At 39.7% G+C, this 20,805-nt stretch overlaps 1 protein-coding gene across 1 annotated transcript; it reads right to left on the reverse strand.

Moving 5' to 3' along the window:
• Positions 1–466: 466 nt before the first annotated feature.
• On the reverse strand, positions 467–12,281 carry hhla2a.1 (HERV-H LTR-associating 2a, tandem duplicate 1). Its single transcript, XM_072659116.1, has 7 exons — positions 11,931–12,281; positions 4,714–5,007; positions 2,911–3,177; positions 1,871–2,206; positions 1,657–1,749; positions 1,504–1,563; positions 467–1,044 (listed from the first exon to the last, which is right to left on the reverse strand). The coding sequence occupies exons 1-7, from the start codon at positions 12,028–12,030 to the stop codon at positions 983–985; spliced, it is 1,212 nt and encodes a 403-aa protein (XP_072515217.1). The 5' UTR covers positions 12,031–12,281; the 3' UTR covers positions 467–982.
• Between the last annotated feature and the right edge of the window lie 8,524 nt (positions 12,282–20,805).

A 20,805-nucleotide genomic window follows, 5' to 3' on the forward strand; every position in this document is an offset into this window, starting at 1 on the left:
ACATTAACCCAAAAAAGGTCTTGCAATGCTGTGGATGCCAGTTAGCCAGGTAAGTTGTCTTGGTAGCTGCCAAAATGCACATTTTATGACTTTACACAACAAAGCGTTCGATTTTCAGCAAACTCCAAGTCTGATGTGTTTGTGGAAGATAATAAGAAATAAGGTTGCCCCTTTCAGATGAGCTAATGAGCTAACAGAGCTAACCAATATGATGTTAGACACTGTCGATGACAACTTGTAGAGTACTTTTTCGTTTGTGGACAATGTAGGTACATGCTAGTTTGTCTGAGAAAAGGAGATTTCTTCATTGTTTCTGTACCCAGCCAACATACTCTAGGCCTGTTACCCAATTTAGCAGAAAAGCTGCGTCAGCAGGTCTACACCGTTTGGTCACATAGCTAACAACATGTCGCTGGCAACACGCTCAGGTTAAGGCAACGTTTTGTAGTCGCAGTAAGTAACCCATTACTTGAGTCACCTATGGTTATTACTCTTCTGTCCAGTGTTGCAAAGGGGGGAATGGCTTTGTCTGTTTTAATAAGGTTTCATTTTGTGTCTCAACCTGCATTTAATTAAGCCAAAAGCACAGCTGGCCAAAGCCCCAATGACTTGTATGGTCATGTACTTGAGTTCATCTGTCGAACACTCTGTGTGGTGTCATGCAACAGGATCTCTTTAACAAAAACACATCGTTAATGTCAGTTAGAAGTAAATTAGGGCCACATTTGTGGAAAACTGCTCATTCAGATCGTGTGAGTCATGTTACAAACAGATAGAAAACATTACAACAACAATTTTACCAAAAAGAAAAAAAGAAGTGAGTGCCTTTTACTTTCAGTCATTTAGCATAGCCAGTGTGTTACGGGATAAAATGAATAACTTTCATAGTCCTTTGACATAAAAGTGTTCCTTTATTATTCTGTCTCTCTGTGTTTGTCCTCTAATGTGCATCATCCATACATTCCTCATTTAATTCCCATAGCTAAGAGTCTTCTTTGGTGTTTAGTGGTCTGTCTTCTGCCGGTGTCTCTTCTGCTCTTTTGTCTGTGAGAAATGCAAAAACATTTTTATGACTCAAAATGTTTTCAGAATTCTAGAAAAAAAAACTATGTAAACACTCACCATCCACTTTATTAGAAACACCTACTTTCTACACCACTGACATTGATAGGTCCACTAGGTCCACTAGAATGCAGGATTTCAACCCAATTCATCAGTTTTTGACCGCAGGGCCGCTGTTGACCGTAAAAGTTTTATGCTGGGTTGTTGAGTGGTGCACCATCCATATAATGAAACGTCCAGCCAAGAACAGCTCTGTGACCACTGGTGAAAAGCTAGACATTTCTGACCTAAATTGTGCATGGAATTATAGGGGCTGCCGTCTGTAATTGTACAGTGGAAGGTAGTGTATGGGTTTCTTATAAAGTGTTGGTGGTAAATGGGGTGAGTTTTAATTTTGCCCAGCTTGTTTGACAGTGATGTACCGTCATGCAGATGTAATACCTTGATTCACAGCCTGCATCTCTGTGTCTTGGCCAGAATTTTTTGAGGTTTTAGATTTTCCTACAAATAGAAAAAAACAGTTCACATCAATGTAAGGTAGTGAGACATATTTCTACGTGTTAGACTACAATTATGATGAGATGTTGTTGTTACCTCTGTATTTTCTGTATATGTAGTAAAGGACACCAAGGAGAGCTACCCCAGCCACCACCACTGCCAGCACCCACAGATTTGACTTACTCTTTCCTGTGGAGACAGATATCCGCAAAATCCATCCGAATACATAAGACAGAAATCACTGCAGAAATATATGTGATCTTTGCATAACTTTTACATAAACTCAATTATATTCCAGAGCATTTTTTACCTGTTTGTGCAACTGCCTGTGAGGAATCAATGTTGACAGATGTTTGGACTGTGTATTTCACCTGTGGGCCTGAGAACATACAGGTGTAGTTTCCAGAATACTTTGAGCCCTCTAGATCATCTAAGTAAAGAGATCCATCTCCCATCTGAGCCTTGTCCAATTCCACTTCTGCATCGCTGTCCCAGTGGTTCACGATTGTACGGGTTTGGCTATTGTATGTGAGAATATCCTTATTTTTGCCGGTTTTAGCGAAAGTCCACGTGAGATTGAAGTTTTTCATTTTCTTTGGGGCCACACATGGAATGATCAGGTCTTGTCCGTCTTTCCCTGCTATTTCTGTGGATGAATCAAATGAGAATCAATTCAATGTCTGTATTTACCACTAAACCCACTAGAGGGCGGATTTTACTTTCATTGCATATGTTAAAGAAGCAGTAGCAGACAAGTGGGTGAAGTTGATGTACTAAATGGGTCTTGAAAAAGGAGAATGTGTGTGACAGTGCAACAGTGCATGTTTCAGATTGAGTGGTTGTTGTGTGGTGTGGGGTGTAACTGGCTTATAACAGTATGAGCCAATATAGTTACACACACATACGCACACACATACACACACACATGCTCCATTCTTTCTTCCACTGTCATTCTTACAGTGATATCCGGAAACTCCTATATATATATAGATAGATAGATAGATAGATAGATATAAATACAGATAACTTCTAAGATTCCTTAGATTCTTTAGGTAACTGATGTGGTTCTTCAGTGGCACCCCTCCAAAAGGCCATTTTTGCCCAGGGCCAGCAATTGCCTAATTTGGTACAGTTATGACATATCAAAGGGTTATGGGTATGCGGTAAAACCGAGTGTGTATGGATGGCTTAGTGTTCTGTTGGTTTTAGACTCTGTACCACTGCGGTTAAGGGCATATTTCCTTTTAAACTTCTCCAATGGTGATGACTGTGTGCTGGCAGAGAAATACAACCAGTTTGTATCTAGAGTTTGAAAGTGTGCTTGCATGTCATAGTTGTTTAATATCATACCTGTCTGAAGCAGTGAGGCCTTCCATGTCTGTGAGCTGTATTTGGAGATAATGGTGCAGATATAAGTGAGAGGGGAGCTCTGCTTCTTCAGTGTGCTATCGACACTGTACAGGCCATCTGAATCTGCGCTCATTCGTGTAACCGGCTGCAGGGAACTGACTTGTGGCTCTGTAGACCACGTCAACACAGGAGCGGGAAACACACCATGTGTGGAACACTGCACATACCCAGTGGGGTTGGTCTCTATGGAGATTCTGCTGATGGGAGCTGCAAAAAGAATGAAGTGAAGGCTTTACGACCGTGTACAAAATTTCAATCAGGCACTAAATATTCCAGTTATCCATTTACTTGGTTGGGATGTAACAGAAAACAAGTATTGTGTAATATTTATTCAGAATTCATACAGAAACAATGATCATATTCACCATGCTCATAAAAGTCATCAATGCTTGTTCATGATATTTTAAGGCCACTGTTTTTAATATCACTGCAGTTTCTGCCAAAGCATGAGTCGACTGGTTGAACTGAACAGTCTCATTATGTCCTCAGTGGACATAAGCTGAAAATCATAAGGTCAAAGATGAAGTCATGACCAGCACTGACACATAAGAGTTCATTTAACTGGTAACTGGCAATAGCTAACAATAGGCTTTAAAGCAACACTATGTAGCATTTTAACCTTAAAATAGCAGCTTCAAAATCATGTTGATGCTCCACTGACCTGTACTAGGGACAGTAGCAGAGAACAGGGCAGGATAACTCTTGTAACTATGCCTAACCAGAGTCATATTTGTGTAAAATCTTGTAATATTACTATACTGTGTCAGTCCTCATGTGTCTTTCCCTTTCAGTGATGGTTCCATATCTCTCAGCTTGTCCAGAAAAAAAGTCCTTTATTGATAGCTCAACTCGCAAATTACACTTCCCAACTGTATGGGCTCTATCCATTTATAAGAACCAAGATATAACTGTGACATTTGGAAACATAAATCCAAAGAATGGCTCTAAATTATTATTATTATTTTTGTGATAGTTCTTAATGATCTTAATTCATTTAAATAGTTAATTAACTATCTTTACAAGTTCTGAAACAGTCGAAACAGTGTTAGGATTAGAAAATAGGTTTAGGTTAATATTAAGGTAAGGGTCAGGCCAAGTCTAGTAATTAAATAATAATAGAAAAGATCAATTTAATAAATATCTAGTTGAATGTAATTTAATTTAAGGTAAGCACTTAAGCATTTTTATATAATAGTTTATATAAAAGTGTTACCATAGATACTCATTTGCATTGTGCAAACTGCATGCCTGAATTATAACCATATATAAATAAATATGGCACTATGCAACACACTTTGGTCATACAGGTTATAATAAGCCACATAAGCCAGTCTATTTTAAGGCTACTTAAGATCCCAGGATTGTCTTTTATTACTACATTACCCTTGTAACTTCATTGCAGATGAAAGAAACCAAACATGCCTTAGCTGATTAACTACTTTTGGGGTTTTGTCAAAATACTTACTTATGTACTTACATGCTTGCATATTTATTTATTTATTTATTTATTTTTACCAAATTATGACTTTAAACATTACAACCACATTGTTGTTTTCAGACAATTGACCTTTACAGTCATAAATGCTTACTATTGAAAGTGTATTATGAATACGTCACATCAAATCACATTGATCACACTCTTAGAGGCTACTAGAACTTCAGTGTAGATGTGTGTCCGTCAGGTTATGCGAGCAAAAAGGAACCTTTATTATTTGTGTGAGAACATTCAAAAGCAAGACCAACCTTCAACCTTGACTATGACATAGGACTCCTCAACAGTCTTGCTGGTTTTGACCGTGCATTTGTAACGTCCTCTGTTTTTGGTCCTACTGTCCTTCAGAAGCAGGGAAGCGTTACCATTGGACACCTCGTCTGTGAACAATGAAATGCTGCTGTCGTCAGGCTCGGCTTCATCCTCCTGGAAGCTGTATATAAGCTCCTCCTGTTGGTACCATTGGATAAGAACCTTGTCGTCAGAGGAAGGGAAGGAACAAGGCAAGATGCAGTCTTCCGAGTAGATGCATGTGACGTGAACATCTGAGGACGGCCAAAGAAGAGGGGGACAAATGAGGGATAGACATGCCCTTCAAAATAGTTTCAAAACAGTTTTTTTTTTGTGTGATAATTTTATTTTACATTACAATGCTCAAAACATGCATTTCATCATTACATGAAGTAGTGGAGCAGCAGGACAGGAGCCTGAGGTCAGCATACCTAATGTCAAGTGTAAGATAAGGTGGTACATATCTCCCAAACATTGGTCTGTGAAGTAGTGGAGTTGCATTCTCTGGTAAAATATAGCCCCATGCAGTACCTTTAAGATGAGTTGGAGTGCCCAAAACTATGTGATCCAAAACTAATCATTCTACAGTTCACTAATGCTCTAGTAGCTAAAATGCAATACAATCCACACACAATGATTCATCTAGTGAAGATCCTTTTCAGAGTAGAGGCTTTTACAGCAGCAAGAAAGGGAGCAGACTCCTCCTCCTACATACTTCCTTGAAACGAGCACTGAACACTGAGTGTACTATTTTTGATCAGACAAACATATAATACTAGGAATATTTATTAAGTTCTGACACACAGTGGTAGTTTTTGAATCCTTGTCTTCTGTTCAGATCACGATAAAGCCAATCATGTATTTTAGGAAGTAATCTCAGATATCAATAAAACATTGTATTTTGGAAAATTAGTAATGGAAGGTAGTAGCCAGGAACTAGCATAATCAGTGGCTATTGGTTTATATTCATTTTTATTAACATTATCATTTTCTACTGAACCAATTTCTTTAGCCACAGTTCACCAGAATGTTATTGGGCTACCATGAGCTTCTTCTGGTATGTAAAAGTAATAATACAAATAAAAGAAATAGAGGCTTAAATTCCACTGATGAATAACCTTATCTCTTTTGTATTCTCTACTTCCTTGACATTGTAACAGTCTCTTTAGTGCTACTTTTTCTTTTGTCCCAATGTTTCGAAAAAAAAGTCTTTCCTATCATTACCATAAGGTGTGCACTTTAATAAAACATGTACTACCATTTTTTGTTTGCCCACAGAATACACACTGTCCAGTTTTCCAATGATTTCAAATTGTAATACCTACTACTATACATAATCTAGTCACAACTGTTTATTCCTTCCATCTGCTCGAAACTATCTTTCCAGCTGCCACTTGCTGTTGGGTGCTGTACAAGGGCCTCCCTTTCTTTTCTTTTGTGCTGCTGGTAGAACAATATGCTATATGGACACCTACACATTGGTATTACACCTACAGGAGCTTTTATGACACCCTATTCTACATTCAATGACATTAAGAGGGAGTTCCCCTTTTGCAACTGTAACTTCCACTCTTCTGGGAAGGCTTTCTACAAGAGTGTGTCTGTGGGACATTTGCTCTTTTATCCAAAAGAGCAATGGTAAAGTCAGACACTGATGTTGAATGAGAGTGCCTGGCTCACAATCTCTGTTCAAGTTCATCCAAGGTGTTTGATGGCATTGAGGTCATAGTTCTCTCTTGGCTGGTCAAAATCTTCCACACCTCACACCTTGTCCAATCATACCTTTATGGATCTTGTTTTGTGCACTGGGGAACAGTCATGCAGGAACAGAAAGAAGGCTTCCCAAACTGTTTCTACACATTTGGAACCATACAATTGTCCACAATGTCTTGGTATGCTGAAGCATTAACATTTCCCTTCACTGGAACTAAGAAGGCCTACAGGCCAACTCCTGAAGAACAACCCCATAGCATTATCCCTCCTCCACCAAACTCTACAGTGGCACTATGCAGTCAGGCAGGTAATGTTCTCCTGGCATTCACCAAACCTCATGCATCAGACTGCTAGATTGGGAAGCAGAACACATTTACACTGCTCACTGTTTTGTAATGGTGTGCTTTACACCGCTCCATCAGACACTTGGCATTGTACTTGGTGAGGTATGGCTTGTATGTTATGGAAACCTAAAAAAGGTATTGCACCATCAGAGTGCTTGTCGAACCCCACTCTGTAACTTTACATGGTCTGCCTGAGTGGCTGCTGTTCCCATATGCTTCCACTTTTCAATAATACCACTCACAGATGTTCGTGGATTATCAAGGAGGGAAGAAATTTCACAAGCTGACTTGTTGCATTGGTGATGCCCTATTACAGTACCACAAAGGAAGACAGTGAACTCTGTAGGACCACCCATACTTCCACTAATGTGTGTAAAGGCAGACTCGTAAATGCTTGATTCTTTACATCTGTGGTAATGAGACTGAATGAAACACTAAATTCAATGATTAAGACATGTGTCCAATAAGTCTATGTGTGATTTTATTAAATGGAGGGAAGGTAGTTCTGCAGCTGCAAACAGTTTGCATGAAGGATAATCTGATGGGTTACCACTCTAAACATTTGTATTAGAAAATATTCTATGAAGGTGAATTTAGTGCTACTATGCTGCAATGTCTCTACAAAGAGGTCAAAACATTTGGAAAAGGAGCTAAATGTGTTTATAAAAGGCATGTATGCCATTTACTCAGAACTACTCTGAGAGCCAATAATGAGTATGAGTCATACACCTGTCTTTGGCTCTAATCGCAGAGGGGAAATAATTTGTACTCAAAATCAAAGCAAGGATCTGTTCTGTGAATTAGCAGCCATACCCTTAACCAACATTTGTTTCTCACAGGCTTACATTACCACATTACCAGCCACCCTTAATCACATGACTCAGCACTAAGGAAGCTAGCTTTTCTGCTCATGCTTCAATGTCAACATTGGAAAAGCCTCTTGAGATTCCTTAACTCTGGCGTAAAAACAACTCATTCACATCTCATGGTCAGAGAACTTTGTATAGATATAGATACACTTACCGAGCACTTTATTAAAACTCCTTTACACCTACTTATTTATGCAATTATCTAAAAATCCAGCCGCTTCAAACACTATTTACATCGACCTACAGGGAACGTAAAGTTAAAAATGTGATCTCAGTGATTTTGGATGTGAAATGTTGGTGTGATAGGATGCCAGACTGCAATACAGCTGTGCTTGAGGGCAGATGGTAAAATATGCTTGTGGAGCACCTTGGCAGCACAACGATTTACTGATGTTGCCCACAGCCCTCTAGCGACATTTCTGACAGGTGCTGGTCAAGTGGCTGCTACCGGAGAGGCAGAGGCTCTAAGTGTGCTTGCGTCAGAACTGAGAGCTGAGACTATGGTTCAATAAGACTACCCGATGTTGGAGAAAGCTGTGTAGGAAGCAAGAAGCTCGGAGTACTTCCTAAATGCACTACTGCAAGAGGAGTTAAGGCACATGTACCTTACTGCACCGGCCAACATCCAGTCAGCCACAGTCAAAGAAAGAGAGGTCTGAACTCAAGCTCAGCAACAGGAGGTCATGGTGAATAACACATTGCTGCATAACAGAGGAGCTCAGTGAAGAGATAACGTGACAAGCAACCTCCAGGGCAAGTAAATTTCAGCATCTCTGGAGGAGCTGAACACGCAGTGGCAGGTATTGTATGTTTGATGGACCTCCGGCAGTGCCAACGCCAGTCGGTGGGCTGTGAGCAGTATACACAAGCAGCACTGTCACTGACAGAGATCACAAAAAGCATTGTGGCACCTTGCTCGGAATCAGAAATGCACACACACACAATGCTACAATGCCACGTCTTATCCAGAGGCAGCCAGTTTGCTACTTAAAGTAATGAAAAAACATCATACAAACTGATGAATATATTGATAACAACATTAGCATGTATGTCTAAACGATTCCTTAAATGACCTCACATTGTTCCTAGTTAAACACAAGCGTGATATGGGATATGACCCGTCCATTTCAGCAAACACAGACTTAACCACCCACTAATTCATGCGCTAAAGCTTTGAACTCTTTTGATTAGATAAATGTGTCTCATTAAGAAATATGATTTATTGTTTGACGTTTGTGGTATGGTACAGGACCGCCAAATTAGCCTTTGAGCTTGCACTACTTGGAATTTTCTTTTGAAAAAAAGAAATAATCCATAAAAGAGAGCAAGCCCTGATGAGTCTGCATGACACACTGATTCAAAATGTTACACAAAGATAGAGCAGCGAGAGAGAGAGAGAGAGAGAGAGAGAGAGAGAGAGAGATAATATAACTGAGAAAATAAAGAATCTGCTTAGAAAAGTTTGGCCATCAGATGTAATCAGACTCCACAGTAAACTTCACTGAAAAGGTGGTGGGAAATAGATGTCCCGAGTTCACCTGAGAGCCAACACAAACAGTAGATTCAGTCATAGGGTCACTTCTAGAGGAACTATGCTATGAGTGAGGGAGGGGATCTCAGTGATTCTTCATGTGGCATAATTGTTTGTGCCAGAAGGGCTGGTTTGAGTATCTCTAGTGAGTATGCTGATCGCCTGGGATTTTCAGCACAGCAGTCTCCAGAGATTTACGGAGAATGATTTAATAAAGAGAGAAATATTTAGAGAGCAGCAGTTCTGTGGACAGAAACACTGTGTTTATTAAGAAGGACAATGAAGAATGGTCTACATAACTCAATAAATAAACCAACCACTTTGTACAATTGTGGTGAACAGAAAAACATCTCAGAATGCACAACACATCCACCCTTGAGGCTGATTCATCGCCTTCTGTCAGTTACAGTGGTGAAGTAATAGTGCAGTAATGGCAGACCTTTGGGCCTGTTAATATCAATCAATCATCACTCGAATGCCCCAGTCTATTTGAGGACTGTTCGCGATCATGGGCATCCCTTCATGGCCATAAATGAATCATCTTTTAATGGCTACTTCCACCATAATGAACAAAAGTCATCTGAAACTTTATGAAATATAAGTTCAGTGTGTTTTAGTGACCTATCCAACAACCGGATCTGAATCCAGTAGAACATTTTGGGATGTGGTAAAATAGAAGATCTGTAGCATGAAAGTGCTTCTAAAAAATCTGCAATGTGGACCAGAACCTTAAAGGAATATTTCCAACATCCTGTAGAATCCATGCTATGAAGAAATAAGATTTTAAGATGGAATGGAGGTCCTTCCCAGTATTAGTACAGTGCTTGGTGTGTATATATATATATTGTAGCTGTCACACAAAAGCCTTGTATCTCCAAATCTGAAACTGTTTTTGAGTTTTTGACACTGTGCGGTATTCACATTTCCTGCCAAGATTTATTTCTCACAGGCCTACATTACCACATTACCAGCCATCCTCAATCACAAGACTCTGCTGCACAGCACTAAGGAAGCTAGCTTTTCTACTCATGCTTCAATGTCAATATTAGAGAAGCGTCTTGAGATCCCTTAACATTCACTGAGCACTTTATTAGAAACACCTGTACACCTACTTATTTATGCAATTATCTAAACAAGCAGTTGTGTAGCAGCACAGCCCATAAAATGACGCAGAGACATGATTAGCAAAAGTCATCTCAAACTGGTTTTAATAAACATGACAACAAGTTCAGTGTCTTTCAGTGGCCTTTAACCACATCCGGACCTGAATCTAATAGAACATGTTGGGACGCGGTAAAATGGAAGATTTGTAGTATAATAAGTGTTCCTGAAAAATCTGTGAGAACTACATGATGCAATCATGCCAACATGGACTAGAATCTGAAACTGAAACGTTTAAGACAAAAGGGAGGCCCAACCCAGTATTAGTACCTTCACTTTTGCTTCACTTTTTTTTACTTTTAATGTGTTTTGAATCTGGCGGTTGTTTTTCTTTACATTGTATCCAAATTTCACGATGACTGGATCAATAGAAATGGCTTGAAATCTTTTTAAAATAAAGAAGGACAAGAAGACTAAACTAACTGGCTGACGAATCTTGTTAAAATCCGCATGCGCAAGAACTGTCTCATGTTTGCCTAGAAAATATATTTTCTACAAAGCTAACTGTATCTGTGCTGCCGAGAGGAGCTGTGACCTTAGGTACAGAGATCTTAGGTTTGTGTCTCCTTGCTTGCCATATTATTGTAAAGAAAAGTAGTGTGAAGACATACTGTGGCATTAATGTGTCGAAGTCCAAGGCGATAGCATGTCCATTCAACATCGCTACCGTGGAATTACCAGGACACCGGCCTTAGCATTGCTTTCGTGGTGTGAGCATCGCTACTGCACCAGTCGCCGGCCTCTCCCAGCATTGCTACCAGGGGCTATTCTTTGGTAATAGTAGTTTGCCCCTGAGCGGTCTATAAGTGTTTTAAAGGCATTAACAGTAAAAGCATAAACCAAGGTCTGTATGATTCAAGTTATCCAGACACAGCATTCGTCATGTATCATCCATGCCCATGTAAGAGCACTGGTTACAATGAAGAAATTCAAGAAGTCTTACTCTCCATATGGTCTCCACCTTCATCATATTTTTACAAAGCACTTTGAATTGCCTTTGTGTATAAACGTGGTGCTATTTCCATAAACATGCCTGGCCTTGCCTATGTCTTCTCCAGAGGCAACCAGTGTTCTTCCAAACCTCAACTTTATTACCAAGGACATGCAATACAGTTCATCTCAAAGAAACGGCTTCAGTAATTCGTTGCTAACAGTGAATGAAGGTCACTGAACAGCATTATTCCCACAACACCATTTATTGTTAGCAACATTGGAACGCATGTCTGGCTCAGCTATTTCTTAAATGACCTCATGTTGTTTCTATTTAAACACGGGTGATTGTAAGTGATATGGCCCTGCCGTATTTGCATCCCAAAAGGCATGACTGATCCGGAAAGAACGGCAAAGAAAATGTAGCAAGGAGGTCAAACACAAGCTATATCCCCCACTGATTCATGCACTGACCCCCTCGTTTGATTAGATAAACGTGACTCATTAAGAAATGCGATTCATTGTTTAACATCTGTGGTATGATTCAGGACGGAATTTAACCTTTGAGCTTGCAAATATGATACATATGCCACATGATCACAAAAAAGAGAAAGAGAACAATGTCTTACCTGGAATCTTACTTTGAACAAAGGAAAGAATCCATAAGAGAGAGTAAACCCAGATGAGTGTGCATGACACACTCCGATTCAAAATGTCACACAGCAGCATATGCAAAGGTAGGGCACAGAGAGAGAGGAAGAGAGAGAGAGGGAGAATGAAACTAGGAAAGAAAGAAGCTCCTCCGGAAAGTTTGTCAATGGGATGTAATCAGACTCCGCAGTTCTCCACAGTAAACTGAACCAGGCTGTGGGAAATGGACTGAATCTAGACGTCCCAAGTTCACCCGAGAGCCAAAACAAACAGCAAATACAGTCACAGAGTCACGTCTGTAAGTAGAAAGCTGTACCCAATGACTGCGAAGCCCAGAGTCCTAGGTGTGTTTGAATGACAGAGACATAGAGAGGAGGGAAGTGGAGCACACACCCCTTTCAAAGATCATTGGACTGGACTGTGTAATGAATGATCACGCGTACCTCCTACTTAGCCTCTCCCTCGTACTCTCTTACTCTTTAAGGCTGTTTAACCCCCTCAAACCACAGATGTGACTACTATATGAAACTAATACAGGAGTTATGTAATTAAGAAGTGAGGAATAGAAGTGTGGGCCCACATGCCAGCCTGTAGAGGCTGAGAGGTTAAAGCTATTTACAGCTTTTTCTTATCTTTGTTTCTCCTTTTGTCCTTTGCTGAGAGTTTTCTAAATATGGATGAATAATCTTGCCACTTCGCACACTTGCCACTTCACACACAGCTCTGTGCTCTCTGTGGTTTGAGTCCAGCAACTCAACGAAAAGAATGAATCCTCATGACGTCAGAACCTGAAACCTCAGCTTCCTTCTAAAGAAGAAACCTACAGTGCTCGGGCCTTCTTCCAGTTCACACAGCAGTAAAACATTCTCTAGAGTTCCTGTAGTGTCAGTGAGCGCATCCATCCAGCACTTTTGAAAATAAAGGTGCCATTCTTCGAAGAAGCACTTTCAGTTCCCTAAAATACATTTTAAGAGAAATTCCTCTTTACGAATCCCCCAAAATTTATAATTTGCATAATTCAGTAGTTGAGATGTAGTTGAGAAACAAGATCATTCCAAGTCTTGAGAACTAAGTCATGAGCCAAGTGTTATTAATTGGAACCAGCAAATCTAATATAGTCAGTTTATATGCTGTCTAAAATGACCGGTGAACCTACTCATATCCTCCAAGTTGTATCAGCATAATCGTTGTAGTTATGCTCAAGTGCGTAACAGTACCAGCAAACAGTGCCAGATCCTCTTTCAGAGGCTGTGCATGTGATATGGCCAGAACAACACCTCCTGTTTTTAGAATGGATATACTAGATGATGCATGGATGTTCACAACAGCACACTGATATTATTTATTCTAATATTTTGTCTTCTCTTTACTCAGGAATACTACTGCTTTCAGTTTTAACAAAAACTCTCAAGGCCAGCCGTTTCAAGACAATTTAAACTTTTCAGACATCTGGTTCTTGACGCCACCGCTGTGAGTAATTCTGTTTTAAATCACATTTTAATCATGTTATTTTGGAGAAATTGTAACTGAAAAATCAATGAAGTGATTGGAGGTGAAGGAGGGTCAATGTACCCTTGGTGTCTTGGACTAGAGAGCTATGACATAACCAGAAAATGCTCACTCATGACCACCTTGGGAGCCGAATGTCTGAAGTTTTCAGTTCTAAGAAGATGCTTAAATCATTGTGTACATTATATTAATACTGATCTCCCGTTTTCAATTTGACAAAAGTGACTGATTAAAAAATACAATTCATTGTTTGACTGTTTGGTATATTAGCACGGGAAGCTCACAAATAAACGATAAAAATTATGTATTACCCGGAATTTTACTTTTAAACAGGGCAAAAAAATCCATTAAATAGAGGGAGCACAAACAGTTTGTATGAAATTACATTTCATACAATTCTAATGACATCTAGACCAAATTTTATGGTAAATGAGCCAATAGAAATGCGCCAAAGTGACTTGCAAGAAAACATCCCATTGACTTCCATTGAAAGTTACGATGTTTTTTTTCCTTCTCCTGTAAAGTTGGTATTATTAGGAGATACAAGGTTTTTGTGTAACAGTGACAACATGAAGGTAGACAAAAGTAGCAGTAAAGATAGAGCCCGTAGATATTAATTTGTTATATGATGCCAGTGAGGAAAATATTCAGTCAACAGTGGTCCTGTGGTCAGAAACTTGTGAAGCTTCACCACTAATGAAGGTCTAGAGGACAGCAGAGCAGATGCCAATACATTTACATGAGGGTAAACATTGTGTAAAGAAAAGAGCGCAGTCAGTGGAGCTCCATATAGAGAAACTGAGAAGTGGCATTTGGCCGTTTGAATTTCAGTCTAAGTAAAATGGACTTGAATACTGATTTCATATTTGAGTTTTATTCCCTTTTTGTTTAAATGTCCAAGCTAAGAACCATTTGGAGGCCTTTCTTTATTGAAGACTGTATATGATGTAACATTGAAGCATTTTATAAAACCCCTTTTAGTGAGGTCTACATGCACTGGCTTGTCTGAGGTTACACTTCTGTGCCACTTCTGTGGGCAGCATTGAGGTGTGTAGACACATTCCTCTTTAACTGCCTGAGGCCAGAAAGTCCACTTCAAGGATAGCCCCGACAAGCTACTACGTGCTGCTGGGATGACTAAGGGCCTAACTTAGTTGCTGCCATTACACTATATGGATACAAGCAAATGTTTTGGATTTTTTCCCAGTCAATTGTTTTTAGCACATTTACAATTTGATTTTTAAACAGGCAAAACAGGCAAAAACAGCTGAATTGATGCACTGTAAGCATAGTATGTGTACATTCCTAAAAAGAAAGCTTTCTGAATAGTTCTTGAGGTGCCATTGCCTCCCACCAGAACGTGACGTGCCCCTTAGCAAAGCTAGTTGTTGTCTGGTCCTGTCCTGGACAGGGTTGGGTGTTTTCAGTTCATTTTTTTAAGCATCAGTGGGGAGTGGTATGATGCTGAACAAGCAATAGTCATATGCAGCTGAAATAAATAATAAAAAACATTGATCACCAGATGATTGCAGGAAGGGAAAGAGCAATAATTGTGGAAACAGCAAATCCATGTTCATAATTGATTAACTCACACCCCTACACTACTGATAGAATTTTTTTGTTGTTGTTTTTAATTGTATTCTATGTGTACAAAACACACCAAACAATACCGAATACAATACAAAGTGGCATTGGCAAAATGTACAAACTTTCAGCTGTTTGAAATAAGCCAATCAAACAAGACCAGTTTTAATAGCCCAGCACAACTAACAACTAACTCCAAATTCAACACAAAAAGCCACTTTTAATGACCACTGCGGTCTCCAAATTATTCCACTCTTTCATGACAAGCATCTCTAGTGCTTAGTGGAGCACCCATCAGCTGTTATGACCCGCTGCAAATGTGATGCACCGCCGGACATCAGCTTCTAAGCATATTCCTCATGGACAGTGACCTCCAGTTCACTAATATTCCCAGGTTCGCATGCTGCATCCATCTTCTTCAAACCACCCCAAAGATTTTCTATGAGGTTCAAGTCAGACGACTGTGACGACAAATCTTTCAGGACCTCGTCTGAAACCAAGCATTGGTGGACTTTAAAGTACACGTTGTATAACTGTCCAATGACACTCAAGCCTTAGCCTTCCCACAAAAGACATGATGTTTTTCCCTAGGATTTCCTGATACTTAGCCATCTATCCACATACTGCAGGTTTCCAGTGCCAGAGGAAGCAAAGCAGCCCAAGAGCATCACTGAGCCACCGCCATGCTTCATTGTAGGCAGGATGTTTATTTCAGTATATGCCTCATTCTTTTTTCTCCAGACATTTCAGGCTAAACCATTGAACGGAAAAGTTCCCAGTTTTCTTTTATCGCTCCACAGAAGTTTTGGGATCTAAAGCTTGGGTGTCATTGGACTTTCCAACAGGACAGTTATTCTGAGCATATCTCAAAGTCCAGCAAGGTTTGGTTTAAAAAGACATCCTGGAAGATTCTGAAGTGGCCGTCACAGTCGCAAGATTTGAATCACATAGAAATGTTTTGGGGGGATTTGAAAAAACTGTTGCAGCACACAAACCCAATAATATTAGTGAACTGGAGGTCACTGTCCATGAGGAATAGGCTAAGATTCCTTGGGGAATTGCTGTCAGAAGCTGGTGTCTGGCTGTGCATCACATTTGCAGTGGGTCGTAACAGCTAAAGGGTGCTCCACTAAGTACTAGAGACAACTGTTATATAAGAGTTAAATAATTTGGAGACAGCAGTGGTCAGTAAAAGTGGCATTCTGTGTTGAATTTAGAGAAAGTGCTTGTTCTATTAATTGTGTTGGGCTATGTAAATTGGTCTTGCTTGATTGGTTTATTGCAAACAGCTTAATGTTTGTATATGTTGCTAATAAACCTAATTTGCAGTGAATGTTGAATAATAGAATAGAATTGAATAATGTCATAATAATTGAATTTAAAAAGGACCTTAGGGCATGTGTGCATAGATGTCATTCAAAAAGATATAAAAAAATAGAAAAATAGATGAACCTCAAAAAGACATCATGGGTGGCTTACACTCAGATATCCTCTGCTGGAAGTTTCTTCAGCAGCTGTTTGAAACCACATCTCTCATCTCTTCCAGTATTTAGACAGCCAGCAAGATGGTGTCACGAAATCAGTTTCTGGGTCATGTGGGAGGATCAGCAGGGACTTTTACTGTTTCTAGCTTTTGCTGTCTCTCTTTGTCCCTTGTCTGCTACTTGTTACAGCACACTGAGTAATTCCTTTTTTCCTTATTTCTTCAAACATTTCACACTTAGTTGTTAAGATCTTAAGATTGTCTATCTAAATATAAACTTAATATAAAACAAAGAAAACCTGAGTGGACACAAAATGCAGCTTTAAGTGATCATTTCATCTACTGAAGGGCAAAGTTATCCAACATCTGGTGTGCAGATGCTTTACAGCCTGGGTTACTTGCAGTCAGTTAGTTCACTTCTAAATGTTTCAAAAATAAAAATAATGGTCTTGGAGTGATCCTGAAATGGTCACTGAAATGAGAGTCAGTGTTGAGATGCATTAAAATGCTGAAGAAGGACCTTAAACAAGCTGTGACTTAATAAGAACAATGCAGCCATGAAGAGTGAAACACAATCCTGCCACTGATCTCCAGATATAGGAAACTTTTGGTTGCAGTTGCTGCCGCTGTCTTGTGTTTTTTTCATGTTCTCTTTATATTAAAGTAGATAAAATGCATTCTGGATCTGAGATTTAGTACGACACCTATGCATAAATCGGCATAAATAGAGGAAATCAAGAGGGGTGGCACTATTAAATATCTTACCCATAGATTTGTGTTGATGCCAAAAGGAGAGTTCAGTGCATGAAACTACCGTACCGTGAACATCAGACACTGTTGTCTCTTAATTTAAAAGCAAATCCTGTACATGCCTGCCTCTGTTTTGTGTTGCCATGTGCTTGGGAGATTTGCTCTGTTTGTGTCTTGTCTGTCCTAGCCACGCCTGTCCATTAGTGTTCCCACCTGTGTCTCCTTTGTAACCATGCCCCTTTGTTACTCCCAGGTGTTCCTCGTTATCCTTCCTATAAGTTCCCCTTTCTTTCAGCCTTCCTTTGTCTAGTCTTGTGCATGTTCATGTCAATGTTTATTCATGTCGCTGTTACGGTTTGTTGACATGGCCTGTTTGTGTGCTTCTTGTATAGTTTTCTTTGATAATCTTAGTGCTTGTTTGGTTTCTGTTTGTTTTGTTTTATTTTCCTTAAATAATAAATGACCTGCATTTACGTCCGTCTCTGTCTCCAAGCTCAACATACTGTGACAACCAAAACTGTCCTGGTTCTTTTTATATATGCCCTCAAAATCGACGTAATCGCAGACCTTTCATGTCTATATAAAGCTGTGATACAGTAAAACACAATGCACACTTCAGAAGAATAAGGCGGTTTGATACTTGTTTTTTTTGGTTTTACAAACTTCTTGTTCATTATGAAAGAACGGCTTGCCACAAGAACCACTGTCCAGAAACAGCTAACTCAAACTCAGTGCGAAAGGAAGCTAAAGCCAAGGAAACAGGATGTCCATGCTGGGAAGTGCTGCTGAAGAAAGAACCCCTTCAAGAAGCATCTTTTGGTGAAATGCCGCTCTGAGAAATGCCCAAAGTTCACAAAGCTCTAAGTCTAGGCTAAAAAAAAATGGAAGACGTCACATAGCAGCTTTACAAACAACCAGGTCTGAGCCTCTTTTGAGCGAGCCACTGGCAAAACTGGCAAGAAAAAAACCCCTTTAGAGCTAGTGGAAGGAACCTTGAGAGAAGCCAAGGCTCAAAAGGGGAACCAGTCCTTCTCTGGTTGACACCGGATTGCAGTAGAAAAACACTGGTCGGGAAGAGCGAAATAATTAAGAACTGTGTTTGATGTGAAAGCAGGTCACGAGTTCTGAAGATGTGCATGACCTTTCACCTTCCTTCATCACTCATCAGCGCAACAAAAGGGCTAAAACAAAGCGATGCTATGGCATGGAGTGTGGTTTCACCTTCACCATGCTCTGTGGTTTCTGCGCGAGCCCATGTGTCATGTGTACAGCAGCCTATCAGATTATTCCTGAGCTCACCATAAAAAGAAGTGTAACATTTTCTATTTTTCCCTTTAAATGCTATTAAGATTACTCTACTAATTTCTAAATGAATGTTTAGTCAAATTACCCAGATAACCCCACCCTCCCCCCTCAGGCCATTCCGTACCCACGTGGGCACCATCTTTGAAATTGTTCTTAAAATTTTGCTGGATAAAACGTCCCTTTTGTCCGCTCTGTGATCTACTTATTGTCTTCATTTACATTAATATAGGTTCGCTTCAGCTGGTCCCAGGTCAGTGAAACAGCAGACTTCTACCTATTGCATTCAAAGGCACGTGCATGTTTCTCTGAGATGGCAGCACTCATCTCTGCCCTCAATCGGACTCTAATCCCAGATTAGAGGAGAATGTCACTGGACTGGGATTACCGTTCTGGCTGCCGCAATTTTATTATTGATTCTCTACCTTCTTCCACCACTAGGTTTACCTTAGCTTTACTTTACACGTTTTAGCTTTTTTTATTGTCTCACTCTGTGCCTCATTTTCTCTTCATCTCTTACTTTTTCTCTGTGCATCATCTTCTTCTCTCTTAATATGTTGCTAAAATCATCCTAAATTCTCATTGTATTGCAGGGTTTGCCTTTTTTGCTCTGATTGATCTTTCTAAAATCAGGCTCTAGCCTGTTCTTGTTTTTATTTCTTTGTCTGTATTTGTATTCTTTAAAAAGGAATCCCTCACTTCATCTTAATCCAGCTCTTTAGTCCCCCAGTGTGAGGTTGCATGTCTCTTCTGCCCACATGGACATATCCACTGTGGATGCCATATAGTCGAACAGCGCATGCGAATCCATTATTTTGAGTATTTTTGTTTATAATAATGCACAGGCTTACAATTGTCCTAGTATTGCATTACACTTCATACAATCTGGATTTATGATGCCAGTCTACACTTGCAGCTTCTCATTTGGGCCCTGGAAACAGCTAAAGCAGAGCAGCAGCTAGGGCATTAGGTCTATAGATTTAAAAGAGGAAATGTAATCCCAGCATACTGCCCTATTTGACAGAAAGGCATTATAATACACAGGACACTTTACTTAAGTCCTAAGTATTACACAATGTTTATCTCAGTAAGAGAAGCATTTTGAATTCAGTCTTTCTCTCCTTTACTTTACGAGACTTTTCTCCTCCTTAATCAAGTAATTTTTTACCGTTGACGGAGAAAGCAGCAGTAGGAGTAGCATCAAACATCTTCACAGCCTCATATTAGTCTGGTAATCAGAGTGTTTCTAAGAACAGCATGAAGGGATGGCAGGATTAGAAGTAGGAGCAGATGAGAGGAGTAAAGAGGAACAAAGAGATGTGTGTAATTACAGACAACACAGCCTGCAAACGTAGGGCACGTGTGCAGTTAGAGGGTTTACCAGAGATGGAACTAAGTCACAGCTCATGCTGGGGAGCTTTGAAGTTAAGCCCTTAAATTCTCTGCACATTATTCAGTTATTAATTTTAAGACACATTATTCAATAACTACTGTACATGACTCGGTAACTACTAGTTTTGGGGTACTTGATCCAGTCTTAATCTCAAGGCTGCAAATTAAACAGTCTCAGTCATGTCTGAGTCTTGGGGTAGGAAGGATTCATACATTGTTCTTGAGACCAGCCAAATGCAATTGGCCATTGGCAACTGAATTTTTATTGGATATCAGTATTGAATATCAGCTAGAGCTACGATTAGAACAAAATGTGTTTGGATGATGACTGCATAACCATATAGTGGCACACATCACCAACCTAACTATACAACAGTCCTTTATAATAATATATAATATAATAATATAATATAATAAAACATATAATATTAAAAATAAATATTTATTGCAAAGTGCTCTTAATAGATTTTACTGCTGCATCCAACATGAGGAAGACACACATTATTTTGCAGCGCTTTATTGAGCTATAGTTTGACATAAACATACGTGGATACACCAAGAGCCCTATCCTACACCGCAAATATATCTACGCCGATGGGCATGGTGGTCTCAAAATGAGGTGTGTTCAGGTAAATTTCTGGCGTGTTGCTATCTTGGCAACAGAAAACACAGATGCACCACTGACTGAAAACAACCTAGGCAGACGTCAACAGTCCCAATGAGCATACACCCCTGCTTGTTACGCACACATGGACACAAAGCAGTGCACAAACCCCTGCCGCGTACCATTTGCCAGCTATGTCAACTTTACAAAATAAAATAACATTATTCTA

Source organism: Salminus brasiliensis, chromosome 16, assembly GCF_030463535.1.
Source record: "Salminus brasiliensis chromosome 16, fSalBra1.hap2, whole genome shotgun sequence".
In the NCBI taxonomy this organism is placed as follows: domain Eukaryota; kingdom Metazoa; phylum Chordata; class Actinopteri; order Characiformes; family Bryconidae; genus Salminus; species Salminus brasiliensis.